This window comes from Lissotriton helveticus, assembly GCF_964261635.1.
Source record: "Lissotriton helveticus chromosome 1_1 unlocalized genomic scaffold, aLisHel1.1 SUPER_1_unloc_36, whole genome shotgun sequence".
In the NCBI taxonomy this organism is placed as follows: domain Eukaryota; kingdom Metazoa; phylum Chordata; class Amphibia; order Caudata; family Salamandridae; genus Lissotriton; species Lissotriton helveticus.
This window is the reverse complement of record NW_027611677.1, coordinates 869,434-889,426: the sequence shown is the minus strand read 5'-3', so window position 1 is coordinate 889,426 and position 19,993 is coordinate 869,434. Positions and strand designations below refer to the sequence as shown.

Sequence of the window (19,993 nt, the reverse complement as noted above, 5' to 3'; positions counted from 1 at the left end):
CTAGGCTCAGTCCATAAGAGGCATAGAGTTCTATCGCAACTGAACAGGCGCCAAATATCCATAGCGTATATACAGGAAACTCATTTGAATAGAGAGGAGGGTGTTAAGCTACTACGGAAATGGAGAGGCCAGTTATATGCCACAGAATATTCAGCGTTCTCCCGAGGTACGGCCTTCTGGATCAGGAATACTGTCCCTTTCAGGGTCTTGGAGCATAAGGTGGACAAGGAAGGGAGATATGTGTTCATAAGGGGGATACTGGATGGTTTATGCATAGTCCTGGGCTGTATATATGTGCCCAACTCGGAGCAATCGAAATTCTTACAGGATATTAGTGGAGTAATGTCTGGGTGGGTGGCACATGACTGGGTGGTGGGAGGAGACTGCAATGCAGTCTTAGATATTGCACTTGATAGATCACACCCCCACTACATGCCACTGATAGTAGATGGCAAGCTGCGGCACTAGCGTCTTGGGCTGACGGTTGGGAACTTGTTGATGCGTGGAGGACATTGAATACGACACATAGGGAGTACACATTTTACTCTCCGCCTCATAAATTACATACTAGAATAGACCGTATATTTTGTTCACGCACACTGTCCGGGTCCATACTGTCGGTGACCCATATGGTCAAAACACTATCAGATCACAATCCGGTGGAACTAACATTACAGTGGGGGAGGCTCCCCACCCCTGTACCAACTTGGCGCTTATCGCCAGGCTTATTGGAGGACTCGGTTCTCCGATCCACTTTACTAGATGCCAGCACCGCATACTTTGCAAAAAATGAGAACACAGCCAGTACCAGACAAATTGAATGGGACGCGTTTAAGGCAACCATACGTGGGGTAGCGATGGGCATGAAGGTTGTGGTCAAGCACCTGGTATTAGACAAATTACGGGCTGTTGAAGGTAGCCTGGCATTGCTTGGGACCGAAACTGTGGGTACGGCTGACAACCTCACTCAACTTCCAGAGGCGCATATTCAACATGCGGAGTTATTAGAGGAACTACGAGTAATAGATTACAGGGAATATACCAACAGACAACACACGCAAGCAGACAGGGCAGGGCCCCTGCTGGCGTGCTTAACACGCAACGCTCCAGAAGGTGCTCCTATAACGGAGGTGAAAGACCAAGACGGATCAATAATACGACCCCAATTAGAAATTAACAACGCATTTAAACATTATTACGCTGACCTATATGGTCCACATGCCACACTGTCGGAACATGAGCTGGAATGCTTCCTTTCAGACTTATACATCCCACAACTGACACCTACACAAAGAACTAGGTTGTCGAAACCCATATCGCTAGCGGAAATCAGATAGGCCATTAAAGGGATGCCAAGGAACAAAACCCCGGGGTCCGATGGCTTGCCGGCTGAATTTTACCTGACATACATTGATATCCTAGCCCCAAGATTACACACGTTGTACAAGGGAGCCCTAGAAGGTAACGCACTGCCAGACACGACATCACAAGCACTGATAGTGTCTCTGATAGTGATCGACCACTATCCTTATTAAACACAGATTATAAAATCCTTAGTAAGCTGCTAGCGAACCGCCTCTCACACTGTGTCGCAGACATAATACACCCAGACCAGTGTGGTTTTGTACCGGGTAGGAGCACCGCGCTGAATTTGCAAAGACTCAGTCAGTTGATGTCACAGGGTGATGGGGTGGGAGACACGGAAGGATGTATTTCCCTGGACCTTAGACAGGACTTTGACTCCCTGAGATGGGATTACATGTTCGCAGTCCTGGCAAGATTCAGCATACCACCTGAATACATTACATGGGTGAAATTACTATACAAGGGCCCCACAGCACATGTCCGTTCCAACAAGTGTATCTCAGAACAATTTGAAATAGCAAAAGGGACTAGGCAGGGCTGCCCACTGTCGCCCTTGCTCTTCATTATCGCCTTAGAACCCTTACTGCTAAAGGTAAGGACTGTGGAGGTCGACAAGGGGATGACAAGTCTAAACACTCATCATATTATCTCCGGTTACGCGGATGATATCTTATTGTTTCTTAGAGACCTGTCGAGCCCGCTAACACCATTGCCAGAGATATTTAGAGATTTCAGGGGACTGTCGGGTCTCACGATAAATGAAATTAAATCGTATGCTTTCAGCTTTCATGGGTCTCTTGAGGACACACACCTGCAGTTTACACCGCAAAGTTTCTGGATTGCGCCTGAGACTTTCAAATATTTGGGTATACAGATTTATAGGCGGGCACAGGATATGCTAGATGGTAACCTAGGTAAAGCCCTTACTACCCTGAAGACACAGGTCCACTTTTGGACCACGTTGCCGCTCTCGGTGGCGGGTAGGGTCACTATCTCAAAAATGGTGGTACTGCCCAGAATGCTCTACTATTTAACAAACATACCAATACTAATACCCATGTCCTTTTTTAAAGCACTAAACACGGTCATAACAGAGTTGGTGTGGGGATCCGGCAGGAGACGAATCAGCCTGGTAAATTTGCAACTGCCGACAGACAGGGGAGGTATGGGAGTACCGGACCTAATTGCTTATAGCTACGCGTGCCAGCTGCAGTGGCTGGCCTACTGGCTAGCGGGCCGCAACCTTCATGAGCTGAATATATCTGATGCTGATAGGGCAAGAGGAGAGATACACCGGTTGCTACTACCGCATGCCAAGGTAATGAACTCTGGCCCACCTTTGCTCAGGCTGGCACTCCAACACTGGAAGGCAGCAGTCAGATACGCTAACAAACACTCTACATACACCCCCACAATACCGCTGCTGGGGATCCCCCTGGGAACTGGTACACTAACGGAACGCAGGCTGAAATTATGGCATGACGCGGGAGTGTTAACTGTCGAGGATTTTTTCTTGGATGGCAGTCTATTATCACACGCAGATTTCACCGGGTTACTCCAGACTCCAGGGGCACTGTTTCTCACTCACGCGCAAATTTCACATTACATAACCACGCATTGGGCAAGTGACGGACAGGAACCAGATACGAACACACTACTTACAATGCAATACCTTATGGGGGCGGGTAGTCACGTAACGAAGTGGCTGACCAACGGCATTCGTTTGGGCAGAGCGATATCACTGCAGCCCCTCCGGACCCGCTGGGAAGTGGACGCCGGCAGTGCCCTCGGGGACAAAGAATGGGAAACGGTACTGAAATATCCCAAGTAAAGAGCACGCAACCCGAAGTTCAAGTTCATTCAGTTAATGGTAGTCCACAGAGCATACCTGACTCCACATAGGCTGCATGCAATGTTCCCGGAGTCAGCGAATACATGCCCCAGATGTACCGCGGAAGACGCGGGCCTTCTGCATATGTTCTGGGACTGTCCCAAGCTCGGGCATTATTGGGTAACAATACATGAGATTTTAAAAGCTGTGGCCCCGAACAGACCTTACACGTCTCTGCTCTTCGGCGTCCTGGGTCTGGGATACAAAGAAAAGAAAAGAAGTGTTGCTACTAGATTTGTGGACCTGGCACTGTTGTTGGCTAAACGTGCAATAGCGATGAGGTGGAAATCACCTAAGCCACCGGACATTGAGAGCTGGCATGGAGAGGTAATGAGATGGGGGAAGGCGGAAGGGGTAGAACTGCAGAGAGAGGAACGCAGAGGTCTTAGGAAAACACACATCTCACTAGACTGGAACACACTACTACTAGAGTTCGACACACGCGCTACGGTGCACTTTGAGTAGGCTTTAGCGATGAACCGGCGAATCAAGGTTTTATGTCTACACCCCGTATCACCGGATACCTAGTTACTGGACAAGCCGTACACGTTCATGGTTCACCCGCAGACCAGGTTGCGGAACCTGATCTAATGATACGAATCATATGCAGTACAAGGGCAGGGGGTCGACAGTTACAACAGTGATAAAGTTATACACTCATGAGGCATTACCAGATATATTGAGAATTGTGTGTTCAGTAAGTGCTGTGGGGGAGGGGGAAGAGTTTATGAACGTTCTTTGTAGACGAAAGAGACAGGGAGAAAATGGAAAATTGCACTCCTTTATTGTTTCTACTTTACAACATAAGATGATAACATTGTAACGAAATTGGAAACTGGTTGTATGTATATGATTGGAATATTGATACAACAATAAAAACATTTTTTTTAAAAATACTCTCTGCCGACGGAGCTGTGTCCCACTCTACTCTCTGCGGACCGAGCTGTGTACCACTCTACTTTCTGCAGATAGAGCTGCATCCCACTCTACTCTCTACAGATAGAGCTGCATCCCGTTCTACTCTCTGCGGACACTAATCCCACGAGTTAGCTGAAAATACCATTGTTAGTCCCAGTATTGTTCAGTGTTGCTTTTACAGGAAGTGTGATCAGGTGCGATTTAATTTTTTTCTTTGTATCTCTTCTTCACCAAATAAAAAACAAGAATGTTTCTTTTCTTTTAATCCACATTGTGCTCGCCTCCAACTGTGTATCCTGGTGCATCATGTTGCTTTGCTTTGTGTAGTGATATGAACAGTCTCTGGAAACAAACAGTTTTATAACTCTGCAAATACTGTTATCTGTTTTTCTTCTTTACTGCTAGTCTATCAAAAGTCCTTCACACTTTCAGCGCCCTTCTATGTTTTCTCCCTGTGTGTTCGCTGATGACTTTGTAGCTCTGATAATCAATTAAAGCTCTTCCCACATTCATTGCACTTGAATGGTTTTTCTCCTGTGTGAGTTCGCTGAGGATACCTTAATGCTGAAGAGAAGCGGAAAATACTGTCACATTCACAACAAAAAAAAAGGGGTTTTCCCCGTGTGTGCTCGCTGATGACTCTGAAGTTGTGATAACCAACTAAAGCACTTTGCACATTCACTGCATTTGAATGGTTTTTCTCCTGTGTGAGTTCGCTGATGGCACCTTCATGCTAAAGAGCTGCGAAAACTACAGTCACATTCGCTGCAATGATAGGGTTTATTACCCGTGTGTATTTGCTGATGACATTGTAGGTCTGATAACTGTCTAAAGCTCTTCACACATTCACTGCACTTGAATGGTTTTTCCCCCGTGTGTGCTCGCTGATCACTTTGTAGGCTTGATAAATGACTAAAGCACTTTGCACATTCAGTGCACTTGAACTTGATTTTCCCCTGTGTGTGTTCGATTATGTCTTCGAAGGCTTGATAACTGACTAAAGCACTTTGCATATTCACTACACTTGAATGGTTTTTCCCCTGTGTGTGTCTACGCTGGTGTCTTTGAAGGCTTGATAACAGACTAAAGCTCTTCAAACATTCATTGCAATGGTATGGCTTTTCAACTGTGTGTGTTCACTGATGTCTTTGTAGGTCTGATAATCGACTAAAGCTCTTCACACATTCACTGCACTTGAATGGTTTTTCCCCCCGTGTGTGTTCGCTGATGGCTTTGAAGCACTGATAATCGACTAAAGCTCTTTAAACATTCACTGCATTTAAATGGCTTTTCCCCTGTGTGTGTTCGCAGATGACACTGAAGTTGTGATAACCGACTAAAGCTCTTTACACATTCACTGCACTTGAATGGTTTTTCTCCTGTGTGAGTTTGCTGATGATTCCTTAATGCTGAAGAGAAGCGGAAAATACTGTCACATTCACTACAATGATAGGGTTTTTCCCCTGTGTGTGTTCGCTGATGACTTTGAAGCACTGATAATCGACTAAAGCTCTTTAAACATTCACTGCACTTGAATGGCTTTTCCCCCGTGTGTGTTCGCTGATGTCTTCGAAGGCATGATAACTCACTAAAGCACTTTGCACATTCAGTGCACTTGAATGGTTTTTCCCCCGTGTGTGTTCGCTGATGGCTTTGAAGCACTGATAATCGACTAAAGCTCTTTAAACATTCACTGCATTTAAATGGCTTTTCCCCTGTGTGTGTTCGCTGATGACACTGAAGTTGTGATAACCGACTAAAGCTCTTTACACATTCACTGCACTTGAATGGCTTTTCCCCTGTGTGTGTTTGCTGATGACATTGTAGGTCTGATAATCGAATAAAGCTCTTCCCACATTCATTGCACTTGAATCGTTTTTCTCCTGTGTGAGTTTGCTGATGATTCCTTAATGCTGAAGAGTCTCGAAAACTATTGTCACATTCACTACAATGATAGGGTTTTTCCCCTGTGTGTGTTCGCTGATGACTTTGAAGCACTGATAATCGACTAAAGCACTTTGCACATTCAGTGCACTTGAATGGTTTTTCCCCCGTGTGTGTTCGCTGATGGCTTTGAAGCACTGATAATCGACTAAAGCGCTTTAAACATTCACTGCATTTAAATGGCTTTTCCCCTGTGTGTGTTCGCTGATGACACTGAAGTTGTGATAACCGACTAAAGCTCTTTACACATTCACTGCACTTGAATGGCTTTTCCCCTGTGTGTGTTTGCTGATGACATTGTAGGTGTGATAATCGAATAAAGCTCTTCCCACATTCATTGCACTTGAATCGTTTTTCTCCTGTGTGAGTTTGCTGATGATTCCTTAATGCTGAAGAGACTCGAAAACTACTGTCACATTCACTACAATGATAGGGTTTTTCCCCTGTGTGTGTTCGCTGATGACTTTGAAGCACTGATAATCGACTAAAGCTCTTTAAACATTCACTGCACTTGAATGGCTTTTCCCCCGTGTGTGTTCGCTGATGTCTTCGAAGGCTTGATAACTCACTAAAGCACTTTGCACATTCAGTGCACTTGAATGGTTTTTCCCCCGTGTGTGTTCGCTGATGGCTTTGAAGCACTGATAATCGACTAAAGCTCTTTAAACATTCACTGCATTTAAATGGCTTTTCCCCTGTGTGTGTTCGCTGATGAATTTGGTGGTTTAATAACTGAGTAAAGCTCTTCACACATTCACTGCACTTGAATGGCTTTTCCCCTGTGTGTGTTCGCTGGTGTCTTTGTAGTTCTGATAATTTACTAAAGTACTTTGCACATTCAGTGCACTTGAATGGTTTTTCCCCCATGTGTGTTCGCAGATGACTTTGAAGCACTGATAATCGCCTAAAGCTCTTTCCACATTCACTGCACTTGAATCGTTTTTCTCCTGTGTGAGTTTGCTGATGATTCCTTAATGCTGAAGAGTCTCGAAAACTACTGTCACATTCACTACAATGATAGGGTTTTTCCCCTGTGTGTGTTCGCTGATGACTTTGAAGCACTGATAATCGACTAAAGCTCTTTAAACATTCACTGCACTTGAATGGCTTTTCCCCCGTGTGTGTTCGCTGATGTCTTCGAAGGCTTGATAACTCACTAAAGAACTTTGCACATTCAGTGCACTTGAATGGTTTTTCCCCCGTGTGTGTTCGCTGATGGCTTTGAAGCACTGATAATCGACTAAAGCTCTTTAAACATTCACTGCATTTAAATGGCTTTTCCCCTGTGTGTGTTCGCTGGTGAATTTGGAGGTTTAATAACTGACTAAAGCTCTTCACACATTCACTGCACTTGAATGGCTTTTCCCCTGTGTGTGTTCGCTGGTGTCTTTGTAGTTCTGATAATTTACTAAAGTACTTTGCACATTCAGTGCACTTGAATGGTTTTTCCCCTGTGTGTGTTCGCTGATGAATTTGGAGGTTTGATAAGTGACTAAAGCTCTTTACACATTCACTGTACTTGAAAGGTTTTTGTCCTGTGTACGTGTGCTGATGAAGCTTGAGTAGTGATGACAAACTAAAGCTCTTGCTGCATGTGTATGATTCTTCTTTCTTGGTTAGTGTCTTTGGGTCGGGTATATATTTGTCTATATCCCTTGACTGTATTTCCTAATGGGCCAACATGGCTGATAAAGCACTTGTGTTTTTCTCACACACTTTATATGTGTGCGGTATTTTACACATTTGATTTCTGTTTTAACAATAAAATGCAATAGCCACCAAACATTTGCCACACTCCTAATACGTAGAAGGTGTCTTTGTAGGTGATTGTGCCTTTAGATTGGATTATGGCTATGCACGCTTGCGGGTAAAGATGTATCTTCCTTTTGGCTGGTGCAAATTAGGACAGTCTGTTGTATTGTAGATACAAGAACTCCTCTTTCCTTTACCTGTCAATTGTCTGGCTCCGCTCTGTTGTGCTTTTCTCTGGCTGTTGTGAGTTACCCAGAAAGAGTTTACAATTCACCTAGAGCACTAAATGATGGCTTGTCATTATATTAGAATACAGAGCACTGCCGTAATCACATCATACTGATCCCACGATCAAAGCTGGTGTTGGACACGTGTTTATACAGGAGGTTGTTGGTTATTGTTGTTGCCTTAATTTTGTAGAGGTAATTTCTTCGTCTAGTGGCGTGGAGGTGCACAGCTCAGCCTCTTACAATCACCGAACTTCCCTTGATGCTTCATCCGGGATCTGTCTGTTTGTGTGCAGGTTCCTCTGTCGCTGACTGCACTGATGTTTTGCTGAATACTGTAGCTCATTATTTCTTCTATTATTGAAGACTTACAACATTAGCTTCATTATAGATGGTCATTTCATACATTCAAGGATGGTTTCCTGTTGGATGTAAAGATATTTAAAATTACTACCATCCAATGAGAGTGGAAGAAAAGAACAATAAGTGACACGCACACACTGCACAGAAGTGTAAATAAATCTACCATTATCATTCCATGTACCATTGTCCTACTGATGATGTTTCCACATGGATGTTTTGCCGTCTATCAAAGCAGCTTCTTCGTTGAAAATCTTACTCAACAGTTTGTTTTCCACCATACCTACTTACCTATTTACTGTTTCTGACCTTACAATATCTCTGGCAGACATGTTGTGCTGTCTGTTGCTACATAAATAGGAAGTAGATTCAAACTGCAGGAAGAGTGCAGTGTCCTTGCAGTCAGCGGCCAGGCACGAGGACACTCTGGCGCAAACAATGCAATAACACAGGTCAGGCACTAGAAGGATTTTATGCAAACAATGCAATGCAACAATGCAATACAATGGAGAAAGGAGTTGGCCTAATGGCTAGCGCGGTCAACCTCAAATCTGGGGAACCAGGTTCGAGTCTCGGCAAGGACGCGCAACATCCTGTGATTCTGAGCAAATCACTTAATCTCCCCGTGCCTAACAAAAATTAATGTGTCCTCATGTAATGCAACTGGTGTTCGTGTAAAGCGCTCTGATACCCGATACCTTTGGGTCAAGTTTGCGCTATATAAAACTGTTAAAGAAACAAAAATGCAATAACATAGGCCAGGGACTTGGAGAATCTGACGCAAACAATGCAATAAAATGGGCCAAGCACTAGAATAAACGGATGCAAACAATGCAATAACACACGCCAGGCACTAGGAGAATCTTATGCAAACAATGCAATAATAAAGGCCAGGCACGAGGAGAATCTGATGCAAACAGTGCAATAACACAGGCCATGCACTAGGAGAATCTGATGCAAACAATGCAATAACACAGGCCAGGCATGAGGAGAATATGATCCAAACAATGCAATAACACAGGACAGGCACGAGGAGAATCTGATGCAAACAATGCAATAACACAGGACAGGCACGAGGAGAATCTGATGCAAACAATGCAATAACACAGGACAGGCACGAGGAGAATCTGATGCAAACAACGCAATAACACAGGCCAGGCACTAGGGTTGATGCAAACAATGCAATAACACAGGCCCAGCACAAGGATTGATGCAAACCTATTCCTATTTGGACATTTGTAGAGCGCCTGGTTACGCGCACCGGCGTGTCCCCGCGCTATGGTAAGTGGAAATAGAAGCCCCAACCACCCACAAAACATCTACCTGCTGTATAAGTGGGTTTTTAGCCTTTTTCTGAACAAGGTCTCGGACGGTTCCAACCGTAGATCCAGAGGCAAGGCATTCCAATGCTTAGGCGCAAGGTACCTGAAGGACCTCCCTCCCATACGAGCTTTCCTTATTCTTGGAACCTTCAGTAGCCCAGTGCGGGAGGAGCGAAGACTGCGCGTAGGCTCATACCAGGCCACCAGAGTCTGCAGCGGAGCCGGGGCTTTACCGCTCAGAATGCGGTGACAAGTAGAGAGAGCTTTGAACTCTACCCTTTTCGCAACCGGGAGCCAGTGTAATGCCTGAAGCGCTGCTTTAGAGGGAGACCTCTTGGGGATCCTCAAAACCAGGCGTGCCGCTGCATTTTGCAGCACCTGGAGGCGGTTTATGCCCTTTCCCGTCGCCCCTAGATACAGCAAATTGCCGTAATCCAGGCGCGACGTTACAAGGGCATGCACCAGCGTCCTGCGAGCTGCCATAGGGAGGAGATCTAATACCTTCCTTAGAGTTCTCAGGACACCGAAGCACACCCCTGCCACCCGGCCAATCTGAGGGCCCAGGGCTAAATCCGCATCCAGCCACATGCCAAGATTTCTTACCTCCTGACAGGGAACAGGCATTTCTCCCAGGCAGGGTGGCCACCATGCCGACGACCAGGCCGCTGGTCTGCCCCCCACCACGAGCACCTCGGTCTTGTTACCATCCAATTTCAAGCAGTTGGCGGACATCCAGGTAGCCAGTTCTTGCATGCAGTCCCTGAAGATGTCCGCCGCAAGACCGGGCGCGCGTGAGAGGGAGATGACCAGCTGCGTGTCGTCGGCGTAGGACACCAGGCGCAGCCCGAATTTTTCAACAATTGTCGCTAGAGGGGAGACATAGAGATTGAACAGGGTCGGGCTCAGGGATGAGCCCTGAGGTACACCCTGTCCAAGCCCCATCTCCTTCGAGTAGCAGTCGCCCAGGCGGACCCGAAAGCACCTGTCAGACAAGAACGATCGAATCCAACCAAGCGCTGCACCTGTTACCCCTCCTTCACTCAGACACTGTAGCAAAATGGAATGTGCTACAGTGTCGAATGCAGCGCTCAGGTCCAGAAGGATCAAGGCCATAGTTTGGCCTTCATCCACCCCCTGTCGCAAGGCTTCTACCGCCATGAGGAGGGCTGACTCCGTCGAGTGGCGGGGGCGGAAGCCAAACTGAGAGTCGTGGAACAGGGAGGCCTCCTCCACAAACTTCATCAGTTGGCGATTAACAATCTTTTCCGCAACCTTCGCCATATAAGGCAGGAGAGAGATGGGGCGGAGATTTTCTAGTTTTTTAAAGCTTACATTGGCTTTTTTTTGCAGAGGAAGTACAATTGCTTGTTTCCAGGCAATGGGAACAGTCTGCGTCTCAAAAGAAGCATCTAATAGATGGCGAATATAAGGTTCCAATACCTGCAAACTCCCCATCAGCCGCCTGGGTGTAGTGGGGTCTTTTGGAGAACCGGATTTTATGGTCCCGCAAATGTGGATACGTTCCTCAGTTGACGGGGTAGAAAAGGTGGTCAACCACTGATCTCCTTTTATCTTAGTCGTATCCACAGACTTAGGGCTGTCACCAACCTGCTGAGGGAAGGTAGCGTATATCGTCGCCACCTTGTTTGCAAAAAACTCTGCTATGCGGTCACAGCCCTCCGCCGAGCAGAGCTCCTTGGGCACCACTGCAGGCTTTCCTACTGAAAGGGACTTGTAAATTGAGAATAATTCTCTAGTGGAGTGTTCTGCTCCTTCAATCCTCTTGCCGAAGTATGTAGTCTTGGCCTTCCTAATCAATCTGTGGTAGATGCGCCTGTTTGCTATATACCCTGTTTTGGCGTGAGCAGTAAGTGCTGCTCTCCATTGTCTCTCTGCACGTTTGCAAGCTACTTTGGCCGCTCGCACCTCCTCATTATACCACGGTGCTGTTTTTTGAGCACGGCCCCCCACCTTTACCATGCCAAGTGGGGCCACCAGATCCAGGGTCTCCGTAATCCGCTGGGTCAGGTTGATGTTAATTTCCTCTGCTCCTTCTCCCCCTGGGTTGTCCTTCATTGTAAGCGCCTGATTAAATTTAGCTTGAGAGAAGGCCGCCCATCTGCGCCTCGGATATTTATCTGCAGAAGGTTCTGCCGGGCGCTTTCCCTGCATATGGATCGTAAAGGGTATAAGGTGGTGATCTGACCACGGAATAGGTACGGGGTCATGGGCTTCCACTTGGTCCCAGTTTGCAAAAATCGGGTCCAGGAGGTGTCCCAGTTGGTGTGTGGGCCTCTTGACTTTTTGCTCAAACTGAAGGCCCGTCATCACTTGACAGAATTCCCTGGCCGTCTTATCATTTGGGTCATCTATATGGAGATTGAGATCCCCTAATACCAAGTATTTATTGGCTCGCAGTGCAGCCTCCGTGATGCCTTCAACTAGGCTCTCACTGAATCTCGCTGTTGAGCCGGGAGGCCGGTAAATTAAAAGGCCTTTCAAGGTACAGTTACCACTGACCGAGATGGAAAAGGAGCCAGCTTCGCTACCCTCAATTTTAATATGTTCCAGTTGACATAGGAGACCCTGTTTGGCTACAATGGCTATTCCCCCACCTCTACCTAGGGGTCTATCTAGCCTCAGTATGGAATAGCCCTCCGGAATAGCCTCAGTAATCTCCGGCATGGAGTCCTGGTCTAGCCACGTTTCAGTGAGGAAGACCAGGTCCCATTGCTTATCGCTGAGGAGGTCATGTATGTCAAGGCTGTGTCTGCGTAAAGATCGAACATTCAGCAGTCCACAGACCAAGACATTTTGATCTCTAGTTTCGACACCCCCTTGGTGAAAGGCAAATTTACAATGGCTGCAGCCTACAGTGTCTTCAGCCGTCATACTGTGTAAGCACGATCCCAAGTGCTTACTGCGAAAGGCAACTAAATCCTCTCGACTACAGCATAGAAGCCTAGAAGAAGGGACAGGGGGTATGGCCCTGGCCCGCGCCCGGCCGCGGACGGGCGCAGACGGGCTTAACTTAGGCGCAACTTCGGCGCGCCTTCGTCGCGCCCGCTGCGCTCGTCCGCTGCGCTGCCGAGGGAACATCCGCCTTATATCCCCCCAGCGTCCCAACAACTAGAGCGCTGCAGGTGGACTCCAGGAAGCAGCTGGCTCGGACCCTCCACGCCCTCTGCACAAACGGCGCTAGCCACCGGCGTCAGAACGAGGCGGGAGGGAGGGGCGAGTCCAGTGCTTTCTGATTGGTTGTTGTGGCTGCCTGTCTGCTTCCCGAGTGCCTCAGCAGAGCAGAGTTCGAAATGCGGCCAGTCCTACGGTAAAATCCAGCAATAGCGCGATATAAGCAGCGCGAGTACAGCGACCCGCTCTCCTCCACACCAGTGCTCAGTAAATTTTAAAAGAGTTAAGTAAAATTATCACAGGCGCTGTAACAGCATATCAGTATTACTCACTAATACGCCGGTAGCGCGGTTAAAAAGCGGTAGGGACACTGCCACTGCCCACTTACCACGAGGAACTGCAATTTCTGGTGCCTTATATCCCCCCCAGCGTCCCAACAACTAGAGCGCTGCAGGTGGACTCCAGGAAGCAGCTGGCTCGGACCCTCCACGCCCTCTGCACAAACGGCGCTAGCCACCGGCGTCAGAACGAGGCGGGAGGGAGGGGCGAGTCCAGTGCTTTCTGATTGGTTGTTGTGGCTGCCTGTCTGCTTCCCGAGTGCCTCAGCAGAGCAGAGTTCAAAATGCGGCCAGTCCTACGGTAAAATCCAGCAATATCGCGATATAAGCAGCGCGAGTACAGCGACCCGCTCTCCTCCACACCAGTGCTCAGTAAATTTTAAAAGAGTTAAGTAAAATTATCACAGGCGCTGTAACAGCATATCAGTATTACTCACTAATACGCCGGTAGCGTGGTTAAAAAGCGGTAGGGACACTGCCACTGCCCACTTACAATGCAATAACATAGGCCAGGCACTAGGATTGATATAAACAATGCAATAACGCATGCCAAGCACTAGGAAAATGTGATGCAAACAATGCAATAACACGAGCCAGGCACTAGGGTTGATGCATACAATGCAATAACACAGGTCAGGCACTAGAGGAATCTTATGCAAACAATGCAATAACATGGGCCAGGTACTAGGAGAATCTTATGCAAACAATGTAATAACACAGGCCAGGCACTAGGATTGATGCAAACAATGCAATAACACAGGCCAGGCTCTAGGAAAATGTGATGCAAACAATGCAATAACACAGAAGAATGTTGGCCAAGTTCAATGCGTTTGCCAGAGGCACCATGAGAAGATTAAAAAGAATGGGTGAAAGTGCTGAGCAACCGCTGTCAGCACTGATGCATCTGTGACACCCTTTCTGGCAAACCCTTACACTTGCTCTCTCGGAACCCCCTAACATGACCAATAACATGGCGCCTATCGACTCATCAATCTGTTTATGAGTCCCTCACCCCCACTCCTCAATCATGACTCCAGCTCTATTCCCCCCTCCCCTGGTTCACCCAACTCAGCTTCTCCCTAACACCATAAACCAGAGCAGTTTCAACTGGACTGCTGGCCCCATCACGACCTCCTGTTTCCGCCTTACTAATGAGACCAAACTCACTAAGCTCTCTCAAGAGCTTCATCAACTTATGGTTGAGGTTTAAAGCCTAATATCCCTCACCTCCGAGCTCGCTAATTGTTGGTGTCCCACCAGGCCGATGGTTAAGAACAGACACTCCCTTTAGCAATCCAATTGTCAAGTCAAGTCAAACCAGCTTTATTTGGTGTAAAATATACAACCATAAAGCATACTAGACAGAAGGTACTATATACACATAAATAAAAACAGTTTTCAAATATTTACATCTTTTAAAAAAACAGTATTTCATAACAGGCAATACATCTTTAGTCAATATATAGTACTCTGATAATTATCAGTGCAAAAATCGCATATGTACAAAATGAGCATTTTTGTGCAAAATCCTAACATATAACACAAGGGGAAGAAAAAATGATTCATAAACATATTTGAGATTAGGATGATAGATGATATCAACATAACGGAATATTGACACAACTAAAGGCAGTCATCAGGTTTTTCAGATATTAATGCATCCAGATGTGACAAATCCTTTCTCTCCTAATCGCCCTTTGTATAAAATTAATAACAGAATAAACAGTTTTTATATTATCCATCGTACATAAAAAGTTAAAAGCGTGTTTATATTGATAAAGCCTATTGATTAAAAAAGCGGTTTTATAACAATTCTCTAGAAATCTTTATAAAAGGTACAAAACAGTAAGAAGTGCATAGTGGACTGGGGGGGTCTTTCCCTCACACGGGCAGTTTGGTCAAATATAGAGCCATTTTTCCTTATTTGAGAATGCTATTATATAATGTAGTGTGCCAAATCTTAGCCTTGTTAAGTAGAATCTATGCTGAGTGTTTCTTACCAGAGTTAAATATGTTTGTAATCCCACCACAGAGGGGATCCAATAACAATCACATTAGACTGATGTCACCCCGCACATCCACTGGGATCTCAGCAATCGCATCATCTCCTCATTTGACCTGGAAGACAATTCCCTACCCCCGCGCCTCTTTCCAACCCATCAGGATGAAAGAAAATCTATCGGACAACTCCCTCCCCCTTCAGTCGAATCCACATAGAGATCCTCAAGCAAATTCCCATCACTCAGGCTGCCTCCGCTGTCACTAAACCCCACCTGAAATGTACACTGCTCAATTGCAGATCGGCATCTAAACACGCGGTGGATATTGCTGACCTTATCCTTACTTATGATCTTGACCTCATAGTCCTGACTGAAACTTGTCTAAATGACTCCTCCACACCAACGCTCAACATTCTAGCACCGCCCAGCTATGACATCATCAGATTACATCGCCCAAACAGACCTGGTGGAGGTAACCCCTGTACTCACTGCAATAATCTCTCTGTGAAGCAAGCACAAACCGTTACTCTCATCTCGTGTGAATATCTAGGCATCAATATCCTGAGTAAAGATAGGCCTCGATACAAACTGCATGCGTTTTCCCACCCTCCAGGAGATAACTTCCCATCCATTGAACAAATTATGGGAATCATCACAACCAACTCCAGTGTATACTGCGCCCAAATCTTCCTTGGTGACTTCAACCTCTACTGGAATGACCCGATGACCAATCAGTGATTAGCCTAAAAACCTTCCTAGCTGATCTAAACTTGATCCAAATATGCGAAAGTCCTACCCACAAACTGAGAGCGACCTTGGATCTAATTATCTCTAAAGCTAATTCCATTCAACTTGAATCTATCATTCCATGTGATTGGACAGACCATCACTGCATCACTTTGCTCATAACTGTCCTAAAAAAGGTTCAAATAAAAAAATTAGACACTGGAAAAGGAACCCTTGAAACATAAACCTGAATGAACTAACATCTATCCGCAACTCTATCCTTCCCCCTCCCGAAGTCATGTCAGATGTCCAGGACCTTACTGATCATTACACTAATTCAATAACAAACATTCTAGGCTCTATGGCACCCCTCCAACTAAAAAGAGTATCCACCAAAGACTCCGAGACTTGGTACAATGGGAGTCTAAACACTGAAAGATGCAATCTAAGATTGGCTGAATGGTCATGGTGATTGTCCTCCTTGCTCGAACACCTCAAGTACCTAAGATCTCTAAGAATCATTTACAACAAATGCATACATAGCTCAAAAGAAAACTTTTTTAGGAAACATCTAAACAATGCCAGGAATCGACCTAAAAACTGTTTGAACTCGTTAAATTGCAGTGTAATAGGAAACCCAACCTGCTTTCTGGGTCTAATCTGCAGCCTAACCATGAAGAACTTGCCACCGTCTTCCTGGGAAAGGCGGAAAAGATTCAAAGTAACTTAAATACTGCATTGGATCTCCTCCCGAAGCCTTCACATGTCAGTCCCCACCCACCCGTGTGGCCTGAGCGTCCTACACACGCCTCCAAAAATATTCCCCGTGGTTTTCATTCAAATCCTTTGATGAAACGCCCATACTAAAAATCCTGTCAACACTTAAACCTTCAAACGACTTCAGCGATCCGCTTTCTTCAAATCTCTTCATTGAGATTAAAACCCTCTTCTCCCACTCTGAACCAAAATAGTAAATGATTCATTAATTCACAGCACTATACCAGACTGTCTCAAGTCTGGAGTCTGGACAGATAACCTCCATTCTTAAAAAACCACAGCGGACCACACTGATTTGCATAACTTCCGCCCGATCTCTAGCATCCCGACTCTTTCAATGTTCCTCTAGAAATGTGTCCATACCCAGCTATGCAATCACAGAGCAATTCCACTCTTAAACCAATTCCAATCCAGATTCCATCAAGGACACAGCACTGAAGCAGCCCTGTCTCACTGGCGTTGTGTTACAAATGATTGATAAAAATTAATCCTGTCTTTTAATCCTCCTTGACCTCTCATCAGCATTTGATACGGTCAAACATGACAGCCTCCTTGACTTACTGCAAAGCAGGATGGGGCTTTCTGGTCCCGTCCTAGACACTTCGCCTCCTTCCTCTACAATAGATCTCAAAGAATGAACATTAATCATTCGCTGTCCAACTCCACACCAGTCTCATTAGGGGATCCGCAGCGTTCCTCGCTCGCACCCGCTCTCTTTAACCTGTTCGTGGAATCGTTAACCGAAATTTTGAAATCATTAAACATCAATGATCACATGTACGCCAATGACACCCAAGATTACCTGAGAATCTCCGCCTTTGAAGATATTAGGTCTCTCAATGCAACTCTAGAAAAAACTCAACATTGTTCTGCAACCACCACAAGCTAAATACTCTCAAAACCCAACTCCTTTAATTGCATCCCCAAACAATCACAAAACAATGAATGAATGAATGAAACATTTAACAGCCCTCAATTGCATGCCTCCTGACATCTATTCCACGAAATCACTGGGAATAATACTGTACAAGAACTTGAACATGCAGGAGTATGTCAGTTCAGATACCAGAGGAGGTTACTTACACATGGGCATCTTAAGGAAAATCAAACCCTTCCTCCCCCTCAATGACTTAAAGTCAGGTGCTCAAGCCCTAGTGATTTCCAGGCTGGACTATGGAAATGTAACCCTTTTCGGCCTTCCTAGATCAAAGTTGGCCCCCTTAGGGTCTTCCTTAACTCAGCTGCAAGGCTCATTACTGTATCTAAATGCAAAAACCACATCACACCTTATTTGAAATCACTTAACTGGCTCCATTACGAGGCACAAATTATTTTTAATTTGCATGCATGACACACAAAGCCATACACTCCAACAACCCAAGGTACATCGAAAAAAACTGGAGCTGCCTGGTGGCTCTAGAACCTCAAGAAGCACCACGTCTTTACTGTTGAAACTGCAGAAATTCAAGAAGAAAACTTACAATCGAGCCTTCTCTGGCATTGCCCCGATAATCTGGAATTTCCTACCATCTGAAATCCGATTTTACTCTTCAACTGCATCTTTTAAAAAATAAGTGAAAGTGCTACTAATGAACAAATTCTTGCTTTAGTTCTCTTGATACTGTTATTGTGATGGTTATTATTGTTTATTATTGCCTGTCTTACCTGGGTCTCTGCGGGCGGCTCCTCCATTGGACGGAAGGAGCGTCACCCCAATTAAATGCCCCCAGAAAAGCCCCAGAGACGACAAATACAATGATAATTAAATTAATTCATTACCATTTAATTTTACGTCAACCCGGCCTGACTCAGAAAGGGACGGGCCTGGTGAGTGGCAGATGTGGTGGGCTTCCTGTGCACTAGTTTATAGTACGCATGTCCCTTTGGCCGACCGTCTTCCGAAGGGCAGCCTGAAATACGCATTATAAACCTCTCAACTCAGCCGTCTTAGACATATGGGTTGAGAGCCTGCACATGCCTTTACTGTCCTCGGCAGCCCTAAGACACACCTCTCCCTCCAATGCTGGAGCTTCTCTCAGGCAGAGAGCAGTGCCTCGATTGGTTAGGTAAGTTAGCTGGGGAACTGGTTGTGACGTTGGAAAAGAAGAGGACCGGTGCTAGAAGGACCAGCCTGCGCAAGCCGTTGTTTTCTTCCAAAAATGTATTTCATGTATTAATGTTCTGTATTTATTTTATGCCCCACTCATTTCCCCGCCATCACTGATTCCTCTCACCCTAATCGTTTATGTAGCGCTATTTTGGACTAATAGGAGTTCTTCCCCCGCTTGGATATTGCTACTTCCTGTATTGTTACTGTGATTGTTAGTATTGTTTATTATTGCCGCCCTTGCCTCTTTCTGTCACCCTGATAATTTGTAAAGTGCTCGGATAACGTCCTGAGTCATGTTTGCACTATGTAAAACTTTAAATAAAGAAATTACTTCCACATTATGCTGTAGAGCAGCAGTTTATTGATTTTATTTGCTTTCTAGTTTTACTTTTCTCAAATGTTTTTTAGCTAGTTTTAGCTTGCCAGTTTTGAGGCTGGGCTAGTCTGTTGTTTACTTGGTCCACCTCTAACTTTAGAGCTTGAGAGAGCACACCAGCCTGGCTGCATACGAGTTAAAATCTGTTGTGCATCTGTGCAGCGAGTGCACGGTTGGTGCCCGAAAGCCTGTTAGAATCCTTTCACTCCTGGACCATGTCCAGCACCCAAAACATTCTAGTCAAATGGCTCTGTCCAGACCTCTTATACCTCGGCTGCTCTCCACGCTTTTAACCATAAAGGTAGGACCGGTTCTTACATTTATTATTCTGCACCTCTGTAGAATATTCCTGCTTTCAACATTCCTTTTCCAGCTTTAAGCCTGTGAACAAGATTTTCGAACCACGTACTTCCCATGACTTTCCATAGGTCTCTCCCCCTGTTCACGCTTTGCAACATCACCTGTACAAACCAGCAGGGCCACATTTAATGGAACAATACTGAAGTGTGTTCATTGTTGACACAAGATGGAGAATGCACAACAACAGTGCACGCTGCACAGCACACTAAGATAAAGGGCCTTCTGCGACTCTCTCACATGCCCGACAAGTACACAGCTTTTACAAAGGCCCACTTGCTTAGCACTGCTTTTCAAATACACACAAAATGCCATAGACACAAGTCAACAATGTAAAATAACATTAATTCACAGCGTGAAAGCCACCAGCAAATGATCCAAAGCGTGCCGCGGGCCCC

The 19,993-nt window shown here is 45.7% G+C and overlaps 1 protein-coding gene across 1 annotated transcript in view; it reads right to left on the bottom strand.

Annotated features, from left to right (window-relative positions):
* Window positions 1-4,023: 4,023 nt before the first annotated feature.
* The window catches only part of LOC144805965 (uncharacterized), a 451,244-nt gene continuing 435,274 nt past the window's right edge, over window positions 4,024-19,993 (bottom strand). The window contains exon 2 of the mRNA XM_078672426.1: window positions 4,024-8,519. Within this exon, the coding sequence (XP_078528552.1) occupies window positions 5,360-6,985 (1,626 nt within the window). The 5' untranslated portion in view covers window positions 6,986-8,519 and the 3' untranslated portion in view covers window positions 4,024-5,359. The remainder of the gene's footprint in view (window positions 8,520-19,993) is intronic.